Source organism: Xyrauchen texanus, chromosome 27, assembly GCF_025860055.1.
Source record: "Xyrauchen texanus isolate HMW12.3.18 chromosome 27, RBS_HiC_50CHRs, whole genome shotgun sequence".
Lineage (NCBI taxonomy): Eukaryota > Metazoa > Chordata > Actinopteri > Cypriniformes > Catostomidae > Xyrauchen > Xyrauchen texanus.
In genome coordinates this window covers 14,625,487-14,645,711 of record NC_068302.1, presented here as the reverse complement: position 1 = coordinate 14,645,711, position 20,225 = coordinate 14,625,487, and the positions used below count along the sequence as shown (strand labels likewise).

The following is a 20,225-nucleotide window of genomic DNA, read 5'->3' as shown; positions in this document are numbered from 1 at the left end:
AATGTTTTGCGTCAAGCGCCGCTTTGAACTCCACATGAAAAGTGCTTGCAGACAAAAACATCTTATTTTGGTGATGGTTAAGATTTGATGTGCTTCTGTGGTAAATAAAATAAAAAGTCCCATCTGGGCTGGTTTTGTACATCAAATTGCATTGTCCTTTCTCCATAATTTTATCACAGACAGAAGCACTGTTGTTTGTGTGTGCGTGTGTTTGTTTGTGGTTTCCAGTGTAATGACACATCACAAAGGTCCTGCCCTTCCATCCAGTGTTTATGCTGGTTTATGCCTTATTGACAGGAAAAGTGTAAATTCATGAATAATAAAAATGACCGCATTGAACTTTAATTAATTGCATGCGTTAATGTGTTAATTCTGACAGCTCTAGTAGTAATATTTCTTTCTCACATAGCAAGTAATATTTAGAGGTCTTACCAGGCCTGCACTGTAGTATCCAGGAAGATACTTCTCACAAATCTGAACCAGACCCCAAAATGCATCCTGAAAACACATAAACCAACAGAAAGAAACATGAATTTATTATGTCAGTCATTACATCATTTAGTTCATCACAATGTGCATAGTGCATCTAGCCTACAGCAATTTGCCTTATGAATCATTTGAATTACTGCAATAAGACGTAATAAAGGTTGTCGCAGACCAGGGTTTGAGTGACCACAACATTTCCAAACTCAGGTTCACACCAAGGAACCACACTCAAGTTCATTTGAAAAGTGGTTGACATGAACACAATCCAGAAGTAAACAGTTGATATTGATTGACTATATTTTGATTTGTTGGTCACCAACATTTTGGTAGTTACACCAATTAATCCAAGTAAACCAGCAGGGGCAGAATGAGTGGGGACATTCTGGATTCAAACAAATGTACCAAGTGTGATAAAGACAATAAATGCTGTACTGAAACTAGGGAACCACTTTTTGTGGTTCTGAAATCTGAAATCTCAGTAACTGCCGATACCGATCCGATACTAGTGTTGTTTTTTTTGGCATAATTAATTTAGAATATCTTAACATTATTGTGTGGAACTAATTGAGAGTACTCTTTTAAAGTAAAGAATCACAAACCTCTACCTACACATTATTTAAATATAAATGTATAGCTTATTAAGAAAAACTTGATTGTTAACTAGTCAGCAAATGTAACTGTCTTCAGTAGAAAGATGCAAAATTACAACATGTATCTGGACTTTAAAATATTCATATCTCTGTTTTGTTATTTTTGGAACCCATTCAACTTAAATATTGTTATAATTTGTAAACAAATAATGATAATAATCAGTTATTTATACTGATATTTAAACAGTAATATACTGTATTTCAGTCGTACACATTTAATTTTAAAACCCACAGGCTTTTATTTTGACGTGCGGAACACTCCTGTATGTAGGCTAGTTCACAGTAATTTCATTCACTTCTTATTCAAATTCTCTTAAAATACACCTCCGCTGCCGTTATTAATGCATATTATAAATTAACCGAACTATTGAGCATCTACATCTGAGATGTTGTTTTTGAGTATCGATCAAATATTGCACACCGCTGTGAAGGCTTAAAATAGCCGCGTCACCATCCTGCGTATGTATGTGTCAACAAAGCAGCACCATTCACTTACGCGCTGCGCGTGCATATTATACATTTACTTACTAAACACAGCCTTTTGTGATTCACAGAGCTATTGCACGTCTTTAAGTGGCTTTAAATAAAAATTTTGATCAGGCTCGTTGGAACTATACTCGTTCTAAAAATGTCAGTATTGCAGCTGATACCGATCCAAGTATACGATCAGTGTATCCCTAGCTGAAACTCTAGAAGGTGTTGAGTTTAACCTCTGCTGGCATGTGCATCAAAAGCACCGCTGCTATTGGAGCCTGTGCTTGGCAGTAACCCTCATCTGGCTTGTAGAGGGTGTAAGCCTTCAACACTCGGAAGAGGTCCTGCTGGCTACATACACAAAAGAGGGAGTGTTTAACTGTGGGACTATTTTGCAAAACAAGAACAGCAATTAATATAATACAGATATGTACTTTTGTTAGGCAATATAATAATAACAAAAATACAAAAAAACATAAAATTGCAAAGACTAACCCATGACCTCCTCGGGACACAAACATCTCGTGGAAGGGGAACTGTCTGTGTAGATCTCTCTTGATCACATCTATCCACTTTGGGTCTCCATCCATGCTATCAAACTCCTGCTCAAAAACAACACAAGCCACATGATGTTCACTTAGCCACAAACAGTAAAAAGTGCACAATGATACAAGATCATTGTGACTACTATTACTCGTCACCTTGAACTTCCCAGCATTCTGTTCTCTCTTCACTTTTCCACCCGACAGGTAGAGCCAAGCCCTGCCTCGCAATGACGGTGGGATTCCTTTTTGACATCGCAGTCTCACCTGTGGGTGACCAGATCTGATATCACACACTCACACAGTAATATTCAGATAATGGGAATCAGCATGCGTTCCCAATGAGTACACAAGAGACTGGGCAGGTGTCTAAATGTCAAATCTAAATTGCTGTTAGACACAAATTTGTCAGACTCCATTCACCAGTTAAGAAAAGCCACTGGACAAATCTTTATGGCTGTAAAACATTAGTGGACAGTAGGCATGTGACAGCATTTAGTAATACGTTATTTCACGTAATTAACATGCACAATATTATTTTGGACACTTCAATATACTGAAAATAATTGGAGACAAACTTTTAGCCAAAGTGTTTTGATTTTTCTGATCGCACAATAGTTTTTTTCCAGCAAAGAATCAAGATTCACAACACTGTTTATGCAGCATAAAACACGCGCACTCTGATGTAAACAAAACCAACTTGGATCAGAAGAATGGCTGGAGGAGGAACACAGCAGACCTTCCACATTCCAAAATGGTTAAGTCAGAAGTGTGGAAGTATTTTGGGTGCCATAAAAAATACAGATGGGATTGTTGGTCGAAGATGGTTTCCTTTTGAGTAAAACAGGTTTCAGAGATGAGGCAGCAAATTACAGGAACACCTCCAACATGCTTGCTCATCTGGGGGACAATCATCCAGTGTCATTTTGCGTAATAGGTAACATGTGACTGTTCTGCTCATTTATCCAAACTGTTTTTGAAAACTGAGAGACAAAACTGAACAAAGTCACCTCTAAGACGTTAAATAAAGTGAACTTTTGTTGCAGCTGGCTCGATAAAATTAGTCTAGCCCTACTTAACATTAGCCTCAACAAGACAAGTTGTATGTCTGTAATGATCAGTGTCCCCATGGCATAATGACCATTTAAATTATTAAGACCAACTTAATGTTATGTTTGGCTATTTATGGTGTTGATGGTAGTTTTTATAATGTTCAGGGTTCTTTTCAAATTATTTGTTATTTGTTCATTTAAAAGGCCAGTTTGATATTGAAACAGGTAATAAACTTGTTATTAAGACAACAACAATAACGTTTGTTTATTTTTCAACCTGTTTTTGTAATTCAATACAGTGATAATACCGTGAACTGTGATAAAAGCTTCAGCACTTATCGTAATGTGAAAATGCGATACCGTCACATGCCTATTGGACAGCAATATGCATTCAGTAGGGATGGGAATCATAGAGAATTAATAATTCTGGTTCAATTCCACTTAAAGATTCTGGTTCCAAAGAAGCCTAATAATTTCTTTAATACTTTTGAGGAAGCAGGCGACTAAGAGACATCTGTTCACAAATCAGACCACACATGTCACACTGCGTGTTTGTTGTTTCATGCAACTAGCGAGGGCAATGCAACAGTGCAAGTGTTGTCTACTTATTTTATTTGTATTATTTTGTGTCATAATACTGTATATGCAATTTCACAATTCAGTTAAAACAATTTCATTAACACTTTATTTTACAGTTTTACATGTTAATATTATTAATAACACCAATGAGCAAGTACTTACAAGTAATAACATGATAGTTTATTATTATAACTCCTCCTCAGTAATTACTTAACAATAACCTCTTCAACTCCACAGACCTGCCGACGGGTCCAAAAGGATGTGCCATGTCGCACAAAAGTTTATGCTTAGTGTTCTAGTCTCCAAGTCTGGCATATGTGGTATCGTTTGAAAGCTTAGAATCCGAAATGTCCATAAATTAACATCACGTTTGCAATTATGTTATATAAAATAACAAAATAAGTGTATTTTGTTGCCCTAATACCACAGAATGATTTTCCAAAAAAATCAAAGTGAAATAGGACATCCAAGACAAATAGAAACATCTCTTCTGCTGCTGTAAGACCCACATAGCTAAAAAAGTATATCTGCTTTTACCTTCTAAATAATTAGCCATTTTGTTTTTACTTGTCTGTGAGCTTTCTTGTGTGAATAATCCAAAGTTAGATTTTAGATGTACAGAACAAAATATGTGGTCCAGCAGGAAAAGCATGCTAAACAAATCACCAGAAATATTTTGTTGATTATTGATGATAAAATGTTAAATAAAACACATCATAACAAATCGGATCTCTGCTTTCTAATGACACCTAGATTGAGCTTCTAGTCCACTCAGAGGCTGAGATTTTCAATGAAACAATGGGGTAGAGCATGAACTGAAAATTAGACTGAATGTCTATGGACAAGCACATCTGCGAGGGCTTAAATCATTAGAGCACCACCAACAATTGAGATAAACATTTTGTGACATGGTGATGAGTAAAAATTATTTATCAAGAACTTGCAAACATGTATTGGAATAAATAAGACTTTGAGTAAGATGGAATGGACAGAACCAAAATTGCATGCTCAAAATAAAATTATATATTTTATATATAGAAATATAAATATATTTTATAGTAAATTCTACACATCATAAGAGTGTAAACAAAATTTTATTTATGAATAATTGGAATCAGAATAAATATAGTCCACAGAATGTGTAAATGGTGTGCTTTTAAATTTGAGTGTGATAAAACAAATTGCAGGTAGCAGCCCAAAAATGCCCCAGAGTTGAAGAGGTTAAGTACAGTCGAAGTCAGAAGTTAACAAACCTCAGCCAAATACATTAAAAACTCAGTGTTTCACAATTCCTGACATTTAATCATAGAAAACATTCCCTGTCTTAGGTCAGTTAGATCACCATTTTAATAATGTGAAATGTCAGAATAAAATTAGGGAGAATGATTTATTTCAGCTTTTATTTCTTTCATCAGAAGTTTACATACACTTTGTTAATATTTGGTACCCTTGTCTTTAAATGGTTTGTACTTGGGTCAAAAACGTTTTTGGTAGCCTTCCACAAGCTTCTCACAATAAGGTGCTGGAATTTTGGCCCGTTTCTCCAGACAGAACTGGTGTAACTGAGTCAGGTTTGCAGGTCTCCTTGCTCGCACATGCTTTTTCAGTTCTGCCCACAAATTCTGACTGAGGTCAGGGGTTTGTGTTGGCCACTCCAGTACTTTGACTTTGTTGTCCTCAAGCCATTTTGCCACAACTGGAGGTATGCTTGGGGTTATTGTCCATTTGGAAGACCCATTTGCGACCGAGCTTTAACTTCCTGTCTGATGTTGCTTCAATATATCCACATAATTTTCCTTCCTCATGATGTCATCTATTTTGTGAAGTGCAACAGTCCCTCCTGCAGCAAAGCAACCCCAAAACATGATGTTGCCACCCCTATGCTTTATGGTTGGGATGGTGTTCTTCAGCTTAAGGCCAAACAGTTACATTTTCCTCAGACCAGAGGAAATTTCACCAAAAAGTAAGATCTTTGTCCCCATGTGCACTTGCAGTCTGGCTTTTTTATGGCAGTTGTGGAGCAGTGTATACTTCCTTGATGAGCAGCCTTTCAGGTTAAGTTGATATAGGACATACTGATTTACTGTGGATATAAATACTTGTCTACACATTTCCTCCACCATCTTCACAAGGTCCTTTGCTGTTGTTCTGGGATTGATTTGCACTTTTCGCTCCAAACTATGTTCATCTCTAGGAGACAGAATGTGTCTCTTTCCTGAGTGGTATGATGGCTGCGTAGTCTCGTGGTGTTTATCATTGAGTATGATTGTTTGTACAGATGAATGTGGTACTTTCAGGTGTTTGGAAATTCCTCCCAAGGATGAACCAGACTGGTGGCGCAATTGTTTCTCTTAGGTCTTGGCTGATTTATTTTGAATTTCCCATGAGTTTGAAGGTAGGCCTTAAAATACATCCACAGGTATGTCTCCAATTCAGTACACCTCCTATTAGAAGCTAATTGGCTAAAAGCTTGACTTTAAGAATTTTCCAAGCTTAAAAGGCACAGTTAACTTAGTATATGTAAACTTCTGACCGACTGGAATTGTGATATAGTCAATTAAAAGTACTCATGTCATGCACAAAGTAGATGTCCTAAATGACTTGCCAAAACTATAGTTTGCTAATATTAAATATGTAGAGTGGTTAAATAATGTTTTAATGACTTCAACCTAAGTGTATGTAAACTTCTGACTTTAACTGTAAATACTCAGTAACATAAAATGCAGTAAAATCATGTATGACCACAATTTCTTGTTGGTGTGGCACTGTATATCTGGTAGTTAATATTTAATAGCAAAGAAGGAAGCAATGCAAGAAACACTGTCACAGTATTTAAGTACAGATCCAGAAATTAACGTTATAAAAATCATTCAGTTCTAGCATTTGTTTTTCCTAAAATGGAACCGGTTCTGAATAAGAGACAGTTCTTAATTCCCAACCCCAGTATTAAGTCTTGTTGCTTTAAATCTCTGTGTGACACAAAGACAAGCACACACAGTATAATACAGGCATGCAAACATAAAGGCCAACAAAGGCCGTTAAGATGGCCTCTGGCAAAACTCTTCCATTGTCTTTACCTGAAGATGACTCACTCCCATTGGAAGCTTTATACAGCTTGAGAGAAAAACAGAGGTGAACACTTGCAACACTCACACTATTAAATACACACACATCTATGAATACCATATAAGGATAGCTGATGTGATATTTGGCTTGTCCAGGCAAAGCTGTGTTGAAATGATTGTGTCATGGTGTCATTGTGCTGAGGTTTTTAATTAATCCAAGCAGCTTAGGGACTGCCTTGGCAAGTCAACGAGGGAAAGAAGAGAAGTGGGAAGTAAAGAAGAGAAGAGTAAAGAAAAGAGTGATTTAATCTGGTTTAAATGTTTCAATGTACACCGCCTGTGATGCTTAATCAAGTAAGGACAAACTGGAAGTAACCCTAGCATATCATCTATCAGTTCCTGGGAACTTGTAAATGAAACCAATATAATGAATGCCAACTACAGTGCTTACCTTCTTGAATCTTTTACTGATCCATTTGTCCCAGTGATTCAGCATATCCAACCATTTCACTTCTCTGTGTCTTAACACTTCCAGAGGCACATCTTGAGCCCTAAGTGTGTGTGTGTGAGAGAGAGAAATAATAGGAAATCAAAACTTGCTAAATAAAGCAGAAAAATAAACTAAGAAATCTATCAAAATTTATTCACCCTCCTGTTGTTTCAAACTTGTATTACTTTCTTCCAAGGAACACTATAGAGAAAGTTTAGCAAAATAGTAGACACACGGGCTGTCATACTCTAAAATGGACAACGAAAACATTAAAACGTATTACAAAAATAGTCCATATGACTGTGTGCAAATCTCACGCTACGGCAGAGGGTAAGATGTTCAATTAAATTGTGGTCACTTAGACTAGTTTTTGGGAACTTTATGGTGCTTTTCGTTCCTCATTGGAGCTTGACCACCCTTGGTCACAGTATGATTTACTTAAATGGAAAAGAGCAGTGTGGCAACATCTGCTGCCCTTCACTTCAACATAAGAAATCCAGAATCAAGCTCCTTAATCAACTGCTTTTTATTTAGTAAAAGGGACTCGTGCTTTGAAACTACACAAATATCACTGGCGAGTAAAATGTAAATATTTACTTGTTGCCAGTGGCTAATAACAGATATTTTTTTGGTCGCATAATGTGAAATTTACTCTCATATGCGAGTGATTTACTCTCAATGTAGAGGGCTGGTTAACGTTACTTACTTCAAAAATGTGTCATCCTCCTCAACCAAATAACGTTAGATGGATCCAGGAATACTCCAGTGCAGATATCTGTGAGTGTGTGTGAGCGTGTGCATTTACAGCAGCGGAGGAGGACCTGACTGAACTGACTGGCGCACGAGAGAGAGCGTGCAAAACACAACCTTTTATTTTATGTTATTATGAGACTGAGTAGTGCAAAAATATTATAGTGTGGTGGGCCACCATAGTCTAGTCAATTAATGGGGAAACACTGTTGCTACTCTACATACAACTGTACGGAATAAAAATGTTTTGGTATTTCGCTGTTATTATGAAGCTTGAGTCTGGAGTAGTAGGAATCAGTAAAAATGTAATACCATGTGATCTACCTATTGAAGCCCCCCATTTTACTTTTGACTTAACATTTGAGAGTATGGACTGACTAAAACATTTAATTTATTTATTTTTACACACACTTTTTGTAACAGCCATGATAGGAATGTTCTATGAAATAATATAATGGTGCTGTATGGTTTATGTATCGTGCCCTCTTGTGGAATAAGGAAACAATGTCAATTAAAAAAAATCAGCTGACTTTAAAATTTTAATATTAGTTCATATATATATATATATATGAATATTTATATATTAATTCCATTTAAAAAAGTACAATCAATTTTCATGGTTCAGTAAGTAGAGTTTATTTTTGTAATAAAGTTCAGCACTATTTTAATTTGAGTGTTATTTTTCATTCAGTATAAATTTTTAAAACTATCGGTAAAATTAATTGGTTATCGGAAGGTAAAATCCACAATTGGTCAACCTCTAGCACAGACTGCATGAAGTGCAACATTCCACATTCTGTTTTAACAGTTGAAAAAGTGCATAATCCAGGAACTCATTGTACGTGTCTTTTTGTTCAATTTTCCAGTATGAAAACTACTTACACTTCAAAATGACGCTTTTCGTCCAAGATTTGTTTATACTTTGTGGAAGCTATCACAGCTTTTACACCGATCAGCCACAACATTAAAACCACCTGCTAAAAGAAAACATGATTCATCAGACCTGGCCACCATCTTCCATTGTTCCATGGTCAAGTTCTGATGCTCACATGCCCATTTGTAGGCGCTTTCAGTGGTGGACAGGGGTCATCATGGGCACTGCGGCTACACAGCCCTATATGCAGCATGCTGCGATGCACTGACACCTTTCTGTCATGGCCAGCATTAAGTTTTTCAGCAATTTGAGCCACAGTAGCTCTTCTGTGGGATCGGACCAGATGGGCTAGCCTTTGCTCCCCAAACGCATCAATGAGCCATGGGCACCCATGACCCTGTCGCTGGTTTGCCAGTTATCCTTCCTTGGACCACTTTTGGTAGGTACAAACTAGGGCTGGGCGATATGGCCAAAATTGTTATCACAATAATCTTTTTCATATTGTTCGATATCGATATTTATCACGATATACATTTACACATTGCACTTTCTTTTTTTATTTCAAAGATGATGGAAGAAAAGAAGAAAAAATAGTCTCTACAAAACTGCACAGGGGTCCAGAGACGGCCAAAGCAGTGGGGTCTGCGGGATTTTTTTTTACCAATTTTACCATCTTTTGCCGTTTATCAATTGAAAATGAATGTTAAAAGATCATCTGTTTGTTCTGAAGCATAGTGACAGCAGTCCAGTATTTGTTGGAATATTTTTACATTAAAATGAAATATTTTTTTTAAATATTTCTTTACATTCAGACACCCAAGTATGGGGCATAGAAGCCCTTGTGACTGTGGAATGATGCTGAATGTGGGCTCAGGGGTGAACAGAGAGAAAATTTAGAAAACGTTTTTTTTTTTATTTAAAAAACATTTGTATATTTTCATTAAAGTGAGAGACTAGTCTACCAACTAGTAATTTTAGTCTTTCCTTATCCATCCCAGACATCTAATTAATTTTCACAAAATTACAACAGAAATCGATTAGTTTATTACTAAAGGCTCATAACATGCTGATTAATAAAGATACATTTAGAAGGGAAAAACATTTTGGTCTAAAAGGTGCTTTGAAACCACATTAACTCATGCAGCGCTTCATGTCTACACACATGCAGGGAAAACGAGGCAACGTGTGCGGAGCGGGACAGGGCAGACATTATGCATGTTTGGTGCTAGAGAACAATATTCAAGATTACAGCACAGAAAGATCAGAGCTGTTGTCCGCATCACTGTTGTTGTGTCACGCTCTTCACTAGAGACGATGAGAGGGCGCAGCCGTTGAAGTCATGCGGTGCGGATGGAATCAATCCGGTGTCCGACTTAACCTAATTGCTAGCAAGGCAGCTAGCATTAGCAAGTTCATCCAGTCTGACCCTACGTTACCACTGGCATGTTGTGAGCAAAGCTGAGAGCGTTTTCAATTCATTCCTATGAAAGCCAAACATCATGCTCGCAAGTTGGATCGTAGGATTGCCAGCGGTGCGGAGCAAGCTCTCTCCTAGCGCTGTGAGTGCCTTTGAGCTGATTTCGACCACCCCAGTGGAAACGCAGCCTGAGAAAGCCGAACTGCTTGTGTTTTAGTGACATGCAGTAAATATCAAAAATTCCTCAAAAGCTAATCGTGGATTTTTTTTATCGTGATATATATCGTTTTATCGCCCAGCCCTAGTACAAACCACTGCATACAGGGAATACCCCACAAGACCAGCCATTTTGGAAATGCTCTGACCCAGTGGTCTATCCATCACAATTTGGCCCTTGTCCAAGTCGCTCAGATGCCCATTTTTCCTGCTTCCAACACATGAAATTCAAAAATGGACTGTTTACTTGCTGCCTAATAAATCCCACCCCTTGACAGGTCCTATTGCAACTAGTGGTACACCGGATCAGGACATTTTAGACCGATACCAATCTCCGATTTTGTTAACACTAAGATACCGATTTTTGTTTTAAGTGCCCTTAGCCACACTTTTTCAAGTTAAATGCTGCAGTTATTTGTATGCTCCATAAAATTTGTATTAGTTAACATTAATGCACTATGAACTAACAATGAACAATGTAATTTTTATTAACTAACATTATGATTAATAAATGCTGTAAAATATATTGTTCATGATACCTAATGCATTAACTAATGTTAAAGAAATGAAACCTTTTTATTAAGTTACCAAATTACATTAAAGTGTCTTGGCATGCAAAACAACAAAACACAAGGCAATCAGGGTATCTAAAAAATATTCCCAAGATTTCCCCACACACCTTCTGCATTTGGTAGTCAGTCATGTTATGAGATGCATAACAACAGGAAAAACAAATGGTTTATTAACTATACAGTTGCAGCATATAGCTCCAGACAAGATAAAACAAGCTCAACTCTCAGAAACTTTAGGAGAGACTCATGCAGAAACAGGTTCATTGCTATTTACTAGTAACTAATACATTAGACATTTACCAGAAGCTTTCATCCAAGGTTGAATCATTTATCCTGACAATCTACTTGCAAGCAACCTGTAGTTAACTACCTTGCCCAAAGCTAAAACAGTATAACCCGTTTACAGCAGTAGGGCCCTATGAAATCTGTTTTATTGATTTTCAAATTACATTTTATTTTTTCTGAATTAAGTGTTTTAAAGTTTAATTAAATTTTATCGTCAAAAAAAGTGTAATTAAAATGAATTAATAGAATTTTAAATCAAACAGAAAACAAAACAAATATTTTTGTCACATGATGTGCTCCAATACAGATCCTCATAACACAATATCGGAGTTATTATTTTTGTTGTATACAGAGCTGCACAGCAGAGCATCACAGTATTAATGAAAGCATTTATGAAAACTTGTATTTAGTACAATGGCATTAATGCTTAAATTTAACAAAACAGTAGTAGTAAATTTCTGTCGCAATGTCTTCAACTTCATGCATCTAGAGCATTTATTTTGGCATAAAGCCGAATGAAGCCATTTGCGTTTGAATGTTTGTGTGACAGCTTCACAACTCTGGATAAGCAGTTTGCCAAATGGATTAAATGTACTTATTAAACCGCAAAAGGCTGCGATTTAATTATATAAATAGTAGGGCTGTACAATTAATAAAAATAAAATTGATATCGCTATATATTTTGGGCAGTGATTTAAATGATTAAATATATAGTCTGCTCACTTCAGGGCTCCAGACAGCAACTTAAATGGTCGTAAATGCGACAAAAAATAATGTATTGCGCCTATAATTTAAAATCTAGTCACCATATGCGGTTTCATCAGATATCATCTTGTGTTTATTCAATACATCTATAGAGCACGTGCCATCAGGGTGTCTCGCACCACTTTTCACCCGTTCTGTTGTGGTGACGAGCTCGCTGCACCGCACGCAAAAACAAACTCTGCACGAGAGTCGTGAAAAAAAACTCTGAAAAGATTATTTTGAACTGAACATAGCGTGAGCAGCAGCAATCTACTGACAGTTTAAATGGCCTGGATTGCCTGCTTGGATTGTCACGGAGTGACCATCATGATTTGTGAATCAGAGGAACTTTAGATACAGAAGTTTTGATTCTGGTTGATAGAATACACACTTCAGAGGAAGATATTAGATGAGTGCTCGACGGGAAGAAAATGCTGGATTTAATGTAATTTCAACCTTTTGAGGTTTAATCATCACACTAGAACATATCATGATTTTAATTTGATTAATTAAACATTAATACATTAATTATATCCCAAATATATCAGATTTCATGGCATTCCGCATTTAAGAGTTGATTCTGATTTATGACTAGATTCCGCAATTCCGTCCATATTTTACTGCATTGCGTACACCTGGTATTAACATGCAGTGATGAAGATGAGCATTAATCTGAAATTGGGCAATACAAGTGCTCCACTAAAATAACAGATAGGGGACAAATTCTACTTTAAATGTTGTGTTTGCACTTACATAACATTTAAATTGCATCCAGTAGAAACAGCGCTTTATCAGGCAGTAACGCACTGACATAGTGATTGATGTGTGATGTCATTAACTCTGAACACAAGTGCTCACAGGAGATGCATTTAAGTGACCAGGTGTAAACATCCATGTATCTCGCCTGACCACATGTGATCGGATCACCCGAGAATCATCGTAATACCAGGTGTACTGTAAACAGGGTATATTACAACCAGACTGTTCCTGTGTTTTCCCTAGATGTTATATCAGTCATCACCACATCAGCCAACAGTTTACATTTTATTTAGAACTGATTCAAACCACAAAAAATTTGATCTGAAAGCAGCATTACTTTTACTATTCAATACTTCTAAGTTTTGCTTCCTTTTTATTTGCGAGACTAATTTCAACCATAAATAGAGGAACCTAGAATACATGAGAGTTAGGTTTTGTGGTTTATTTCAAACGAAGGCCTTCAGTAGTTGGAAGGGACAGCGTAACCTCAAGGTACCAGCACTCCCTTAAACCACAGGAAATGGAAAGCCTTCTGCACACTCAGTACAGAGGGACAAGTATCATATACATATCGGTTCCATTCTCTTTAATAATTCACAATTATTAGGCCAGCAAGTTCTGCCTACTACCGTCTAAACTGTTAATACTTTACAAAGGAGTGATGGCAATCATAAATACAGACAGATTAACATGTTAACATGAATAACTCCTGTGGGAGTGGCTCTCTATTATAACACAGTAATTTCACTGGTTAAAGACACAGGATGCTTTTGGAATTGAAGACTAGAGCCGATAACGGGATTTTCCGATATTCACGCATTTTTCTATTATCGGATTATTTTTTGTAATATCGGATCCAACGATTACTGGCACCATCTAGCAGGAGTTTCTGAAACTGCATGCAAGACATCCATTGCAGCAGTGCGTTTGAGAGGAAACAATGCTGGGGTTTGTCCACAGGTAAAGTAACTTGCTTTTGCAATGAATTACTCAAATTAATACATTTTATTAAACGTTACAGCCATCCATGCTCTAGTGAGATGTGTTACATAAATGCTTGATGTGTAGTTTAAGTGCTAAGAAACTGAGACAAACTCACGTAAAGACAAATCCTGAAATATGTAAAATTACATAAATCAACTCAAAGAGCCTTGGATGAGTTCAAGTTGGAAATATGTCAGTTTCATTTAATTCTCTGTTGGCTGTGTTTATTAGTCTTGTAAAGTTGCAGTTGAGGAATAGTTAAAGTCAGACGTTTACATACACTTAGGTTGAAGTAATTAAAACTCATTTAACCACTCCACAGATTTCATATTAGCAAACTATAGTTTTGGCAAGTCGTTCAGGACATCTACTTTGTGAATTACATGAGTCATTTTTCCATCAATTGTTTACAGACAGATTGTTTCACTTTTAATTGACAATATCACAATTCCATTGGGTCAGAAGTTTACATACACCAAGTTAACTGGGCCTTTAAGCAGCTTAAATTCCAGACAATTATGTTCCAGGAAAATAGCTTCTGATAGGCTAACTAGAGTCAATTGGAGATGTAGGCCTACCTGTGGATGTATTTAACCCTCTGGGGTCTGAGGGAGTTTTGGTCCCTGAAGAAGTTTTGACATGCCTTGACATTTGTGCTTTTTTTCAGTTGTTAAAAACATATTAATGGATAAAGTCTGGTAACACTGTATTCAGCACAAACTGGGCTACAATAATATGTGAGCAACATTAATGTACAGGTTTGTATTTTTGAGAAAATAATGTTTATGCATGGTTTAAAACAAAAATTTTAAGTCATTGAAATAAGGCCATATCTCACATACTAAACATTTGTCCACAAGAATTTTGAGAACTTGAGTTTTTGCTACAAAATGATGTAAAAACCATCTTGATCACTCATTCATACAAAACAATATACTAATTTAACTTTAGTAAGATAATTTTAGTGTTAGAACGGTCATATGCGAGGAGGTGTGAATGATCATGAATATTTATGTGATTCACACTTGAGGAGACAAAAGACCCCTCCCCTGGGCCTATCACTGAGGAATGTGACAGAAAGAGAATGAATGTTAGGACACTTAATGATCAAAATCAAGTTTTAAGTTCAAAGTAATCTGACTATATATTTTCTTTACATAAAGACTTTACTTAATTTTATATCTACACTACCATTTAAAAGTTTTAGAAGTCGTCTCTTCTGCTCACCAAGTATGCACTTATTTGATCCAAAATACAGTAAAAACATAGTGTGAACTCATTTTACAATTTAAAAGAACAGTTTTCTATTTGAATATATTGTAAAATGCAATTTGTGATCAAAGCTGAATTTTCAGCATGATTACTGCAGTCTTCAATGTCACATGATCCTTCAGAAACCATTATAAGATGGTGATTTTCTAATATGGGCATATTTAAAGTGTATTTTACTCATTTACACCTGAACACATATTTGCAAGCACAAGCTTTGTTGATGATAATGAGGCAGCATAAACACTAGTTAAAATATAAACATTCATATTATTTTATATCATACAGCATACAATTTAAATACCTGCTTTAGCCGAAACATCATTTAAATGTAACTAAAACTTGCTTATTAGGACATATTTCAAATTCCAATACTCTGAATCCTGGCTGGCAAGTCTGGAAACAGTCCCAATAGTAAAATATGTACGTTTATATAAAATAGCATGTCAACTAATGAAAACTAAATGACTTACTCGTCCGAAATCACATCCTCGGCTGGATCAAGTCTCTCTTCAAAATACAAAGTTCATGGGATTCCCGCTCTTCTTCTGAGGAAAATGTTATCTCTTCCTTACTTATCCAGGAGTTTCCTCGCCTGTGTATCATTACAAATGCGCAGTAAAGTGAATGAATTGTTTTTACATCAAACCTCACTGTCAGGGGCGTTTGCCATTTGCCTTGATCATCTCAGCACATTAGCGTATGAATGGCGCGCTCTGCTGGTGGGATCACATTAGTGTAATGAGCTAAGCCAGTAAACACTGTACATCGCTTGGTTTCATACAGATTACATTGCAGGAGAATATTTGTTTTAAATTTGAACTGCTTTATTTAAAAGTAGAAATCTTAAGCTTTCTTTAGACATATGTTTCATGTTTGTGTGATAAGTATTCGCAGAGTTTCAGTTAATTTTTGTGACGCGTTTCAGAAATATGCTCGTGGAGACAGAGATGTCTGATAGCTCACCCTTTTTATTGTCTTTATTTTACAAAAGCACAAGGTTGTTGTTATTGTGAGTGTACACAAATAAAAGTAGACCCTTTATAGTCTCTAATGATGTCTTGCACTTATCTGTATACCCAAAAATGACAGAGTATTTTAAGTTGTTTCCGCTGTAATGACAAAATATTAAATATGAAAATATCCAGCAGGACGCGCCGGCGCGTCCGTCGACCCCAGAGGGTTAAAGGCCTACCTTCAAACTCAGTGCCTCTTTGCTTGACATCATGGAAAAATCTAAAGAAATCAGCCAAGACCTCAGAACTAAAATTGTGGACTGCCACAAGTCTGGTTCATCCTTCGGAGCAATTTCCAAATGCATGAAGGTACCATGTTCATATGTTCAAACAATAGTATGCAAGTATAAATACAACGGGACCACTCAGCCATCATACTGCACAGGAAGGTGATGCAGTCTGTCTCTTAGAGATTAACATAGTTTGCTTTTGAAAGTGCAAATCAATCCCAGAACAACAGCAAAGAACCTTCTGAAGATGCTGGAGGAAACAGTTAGACAAGAATCTATATCCACAGTAAAGCAAGTCCTAAATCGACATAACCTGAAAGGCTGCTCAGCAAGGAAGAAGCCACTGCTCCAAAACTGCCATAAAAAGCCAGACTACAGATTGCAAGTGCACATGGGGACCAAGATCTTACTTTTTGGAGAAATGTCTTGTCTGATAAAACAAAACTTTAACTGTTTGGTCAATGACCATTGATATGTTTGAAGAAAAAATGGTGAGGCTTGCAAGCTGAAGAACACCATCCCAACCATAAAGCATGGGGGTGGCAGCATCATGTTGTGGGGTTGCTTTGCTGCAGGAGGGGCTTGTGCACATCACAAAATAGATGGCATCATAAGAAAGGAAAATTATGTGGATATATTGAAGCAACATCTCAATACATCAGTAAGTGTAGGAGCCAAATGAAATGATTGTTCAAGCCACTAGATGGCAGTATGCACTAGTGGTGTGGGTGTGGTCACCTGTTAATTTAGCTTGGTATTTAAACTTCCCATGGGTTGTATTAGCCAGGAGGTGGCGGGAACATATGGTTCTTACCATAGAGCCACATAAAGCAATGTGTTACATGCTCTCTCTCTATATATTTTCATTAAAAGGACAACAAAGCGTCTGAAATGGATATTGATGTGTGGACATTGTTTATTCCAAACTATGCGTAAAGAACATCTTACCACCTGCCCCTGGCTTATAGGAAAAGGCCACCACAAAATGTAAGAACCTTCCCAGACAAAAGAAAAAACTTTTTCGGACTAAGAGGATATCGTTTGGAATAGAGTCTCCTCGTGCATTGGAATGGGAGGAATTCTGTGAATGGAAAGGCTTGCGCATATGGAAGAGTGAGTGACTACTATTGGAGGTGTGGATCGCTTACCTGATGTGTTGCAGAGTCTTTCCATCTTGAATTGAACAGTGTTTGTTCTTTCAACTTGAGAATACGGAGAAGTCTCCGGAGCCTTACGAATCGCCGGTGAGTGAACTTCTCTTGTTTGAGCGATATTTATTGCATTTTGAGATGATGATGATACGGGATGAAGTTTGAATCGCGGCCTGAGTTCGAATGTTTATGTTGCTACTATCAACAATGCTTTTGGCTTGCGGCATTTTGTTGTGTTAAAGTGGATCTCATTCTCAGTATTATTATCTTCGCCTTGTGGCTTGCTTATTGAACACGCTTTAAAGGAAACGCCCTTAAATGCGCAATGAGTGTTACTGGAAAAGTGAATGATGATGAATTCACGATTACAAAGGATAATGCCGATGATGTTGAAAGTAATTCAGTGCATGGCCATGCTGTTATTGAAAGAAATGGTGCTATTGAAACGGAGAAAAGAGTAAGGAAAATGACTGACAAGGGTGTTTCATTGTCTATTGAGAATTTGCAAAGGCAATATAAATCAAAGTTCACTCAAGCAAATAAAGTTAAACAAAGGGTCAATGATCTTCTTTCTGGAAAAGTGACCAAAGAAACCGTTTCTGATGTGCAAAAATATTTCAAGAGTTTTGAAACACTGTGTAAAGATGCCATTGAAACTCACAATTCATTGCTGGAAATGCCAATGCTTCAAACGGAGTATGAACAGCAACAAAGGTGGCTTGTTGGCAAAATGAAAGAAAATAATGAGTTTATCACCGATGTCAAACAATGGTTATCAGATGCTGGAGTTTTATATGATGATGATGGATTTATATGCACAAATATAAGTCCTGATGACAGTGTATCCAATGCTTCAAAGAAAGAATCTTGCTTTAAAACCCACTCCTCATCTGCTTCTTCGAAGGCTATAAGCACTGCATCTGCTCGTCTCAAAGCTAAAGCAGAAAAGGCAGCCCTTTTGCAATCTGTAGCCACATTAAAGAAATTGCATGTTCTTGAGGCCAAAGAGGAAGATCTCCAAAGACAAAAGGAGAAACTACGGAGAGAAAAGGAACAATTACAAATGGAATCAAAATTAGCTGTGGCTACTGCAAAATTGTCTGTGCTGGAATCAAGTGAAGGAAGTATTGAAGGAATGAGTAAGGAAGAAGATCCAATGAATGCATATTATGTGAAGCATATAAAGTCATGTACATCAAATAAATGCTCTAACCCAAAGGTATCTTTACAACGAAGAGATGTAAGTTCTCAACATGACAATTTGATTGTACGTCCAAAGGAGAGATTAAGCATGCAAACTCAAGCACCAGCTTCAAGGCACTGTAAACTTGCATTTGGAAAGCAGCCAAATTTAGGTTCCTACGGGTCTGAAGATGACATTCACACACAATATTTGTTACCAACTCAAATTACCACTCATGTTTCTACTCCAAGTTCTACCTTGTATGATGTTGTACAGCAGCAAAACCACATTACTGCTCAACTGCTTCAACAGCAAGCTTTGGTTTCTCTTCCACCTCGAAGGATATTGGAGTTTGATGGAGATCCATTGCAGTATGGCTCTTTTATTAGAGCTTTTGAACAAGCCATTGAAAAGAAAACGGGTGACAAGCAAGAATGCCTTTACTATCTAGAGCAATATACAAGAGGACGGCCTAGAGAGTTAGTCCGTAGTTGTCACAATATGAGTGCTGATCAAGGATATGTTCGAGCAAAGAATTTGCTCAAAGAACATTTTGGTAGTGAAATTAAAGTAACAGCAGCATATATGGAGAAGGTCATGAGCTGGCCTATGATAAAGTTTGAAGATGTTGATGCTTTGGAGTCTTTTTCAATATTTCTGAGAAGCTGTTGTAATGTAATGGAAGATTTACAGCATATGGACGAAATGAATGTTCCATCTAACCTTCGACTTATTGCGATGAAGCTGCCTTACAAGTTTCGAGAAAAGTGGAGATCTGTTGCCTGTGAGCTACAGGAGCGTCGTGGCAACAGGGCCATGTTTTCTGATTTGGTGAGGTTTATTGAGCATCAGGTAAAGATTCTTTCTGATCCATTGTTTGGAGATCTACACAGTGGACAGGTATCCTCTTCACTTCATGTTAAAGCTAAGCCTAAATCTACCAGTAAAGGTCTTGCAACTGTTGCAGCTGTTCATACTGTTTCAGAGTTGTGTCCATCTGAAGTACAAACAACCTGTTTTAGTCCTTCTCAACCGAAAGAAAACAGTGAAATGTGTATTGTCTGTAAAGGCTGCCATTCATTGAAAAGGTGTTCTCGTCTAAAGAACATGGCACATAGAGAAAAACTGAGCATATTAAAAGAAAATGGATCCTGTTTTGGGTGCTTGAAGATTGGACATGTAAGTAAAGATTGTAGAAACCCGTTAATCTGTGATGTCTGCAATCAAAGGCATCCTACCTTGCTTCACATAGAAACCAAAAGCAAACCATTACCTGTAAAAAAGGCTTTTGCTACTTTGCAGGTTTGTGGTCAAACTGGGGCCGGGAACAAAGAATGTGTTCTGTCTATCGTTCCAGTACAAGTCAAGGCAAAGTCAGGTAGCAAGATTGTCAACACCTATGCATTTTTGGATCCTGGAAGTTCAGCCAGTTTCTGT

The 20,225-nt window shown here is 37.0% G+C and overlaps 1 protein-coding gene across 2 annotated transcripts in view; it reads right to left on the bottom strand.

Moving 5' to 3' along the window:
• The window catches only part of tbc1d10aa (TBC1 domain family, member 10Aa), a 41,420-nt gene that overhangs the window by 5,337 nt on the left and 15,858 nt on the right, over positions 1-20,225 (bottom strand). The window contains exons 1-6 of one of the 2 annotated variants that reach the window (XM_052094469.1): positions 7,300-7,399; positions 6,861-6,897; positions 2,312-2,419; positions 2,106-2,212; positions 1,847-1,961; positions 433-498 (exon numbers count right to left, since the gene is read on the bottom strand). In XM_052094469.1, coding sequence (XP_051950429.1) covers positions 433-498; positions 1,847-1,961; positions 2,106-2,212; positions 2,312-2,419; positions 6,861-6,881 — 417 coding nt within the window. In that variant the 5' untranslated portion in view covers positions 6,882-6,897; positions 7,300-7,399. Of the gene's footprint in view, positions 1-432; positions 499-1,846; positions 1,962-2,105; positions 2,213-2,311; positions 2,420-6,860; positions 6,898-7,299; positions 7,400-20,225 lie in introns of those variants that run through there. The other variant, XM_052094468.1, reaches the window with a different exon arrangement.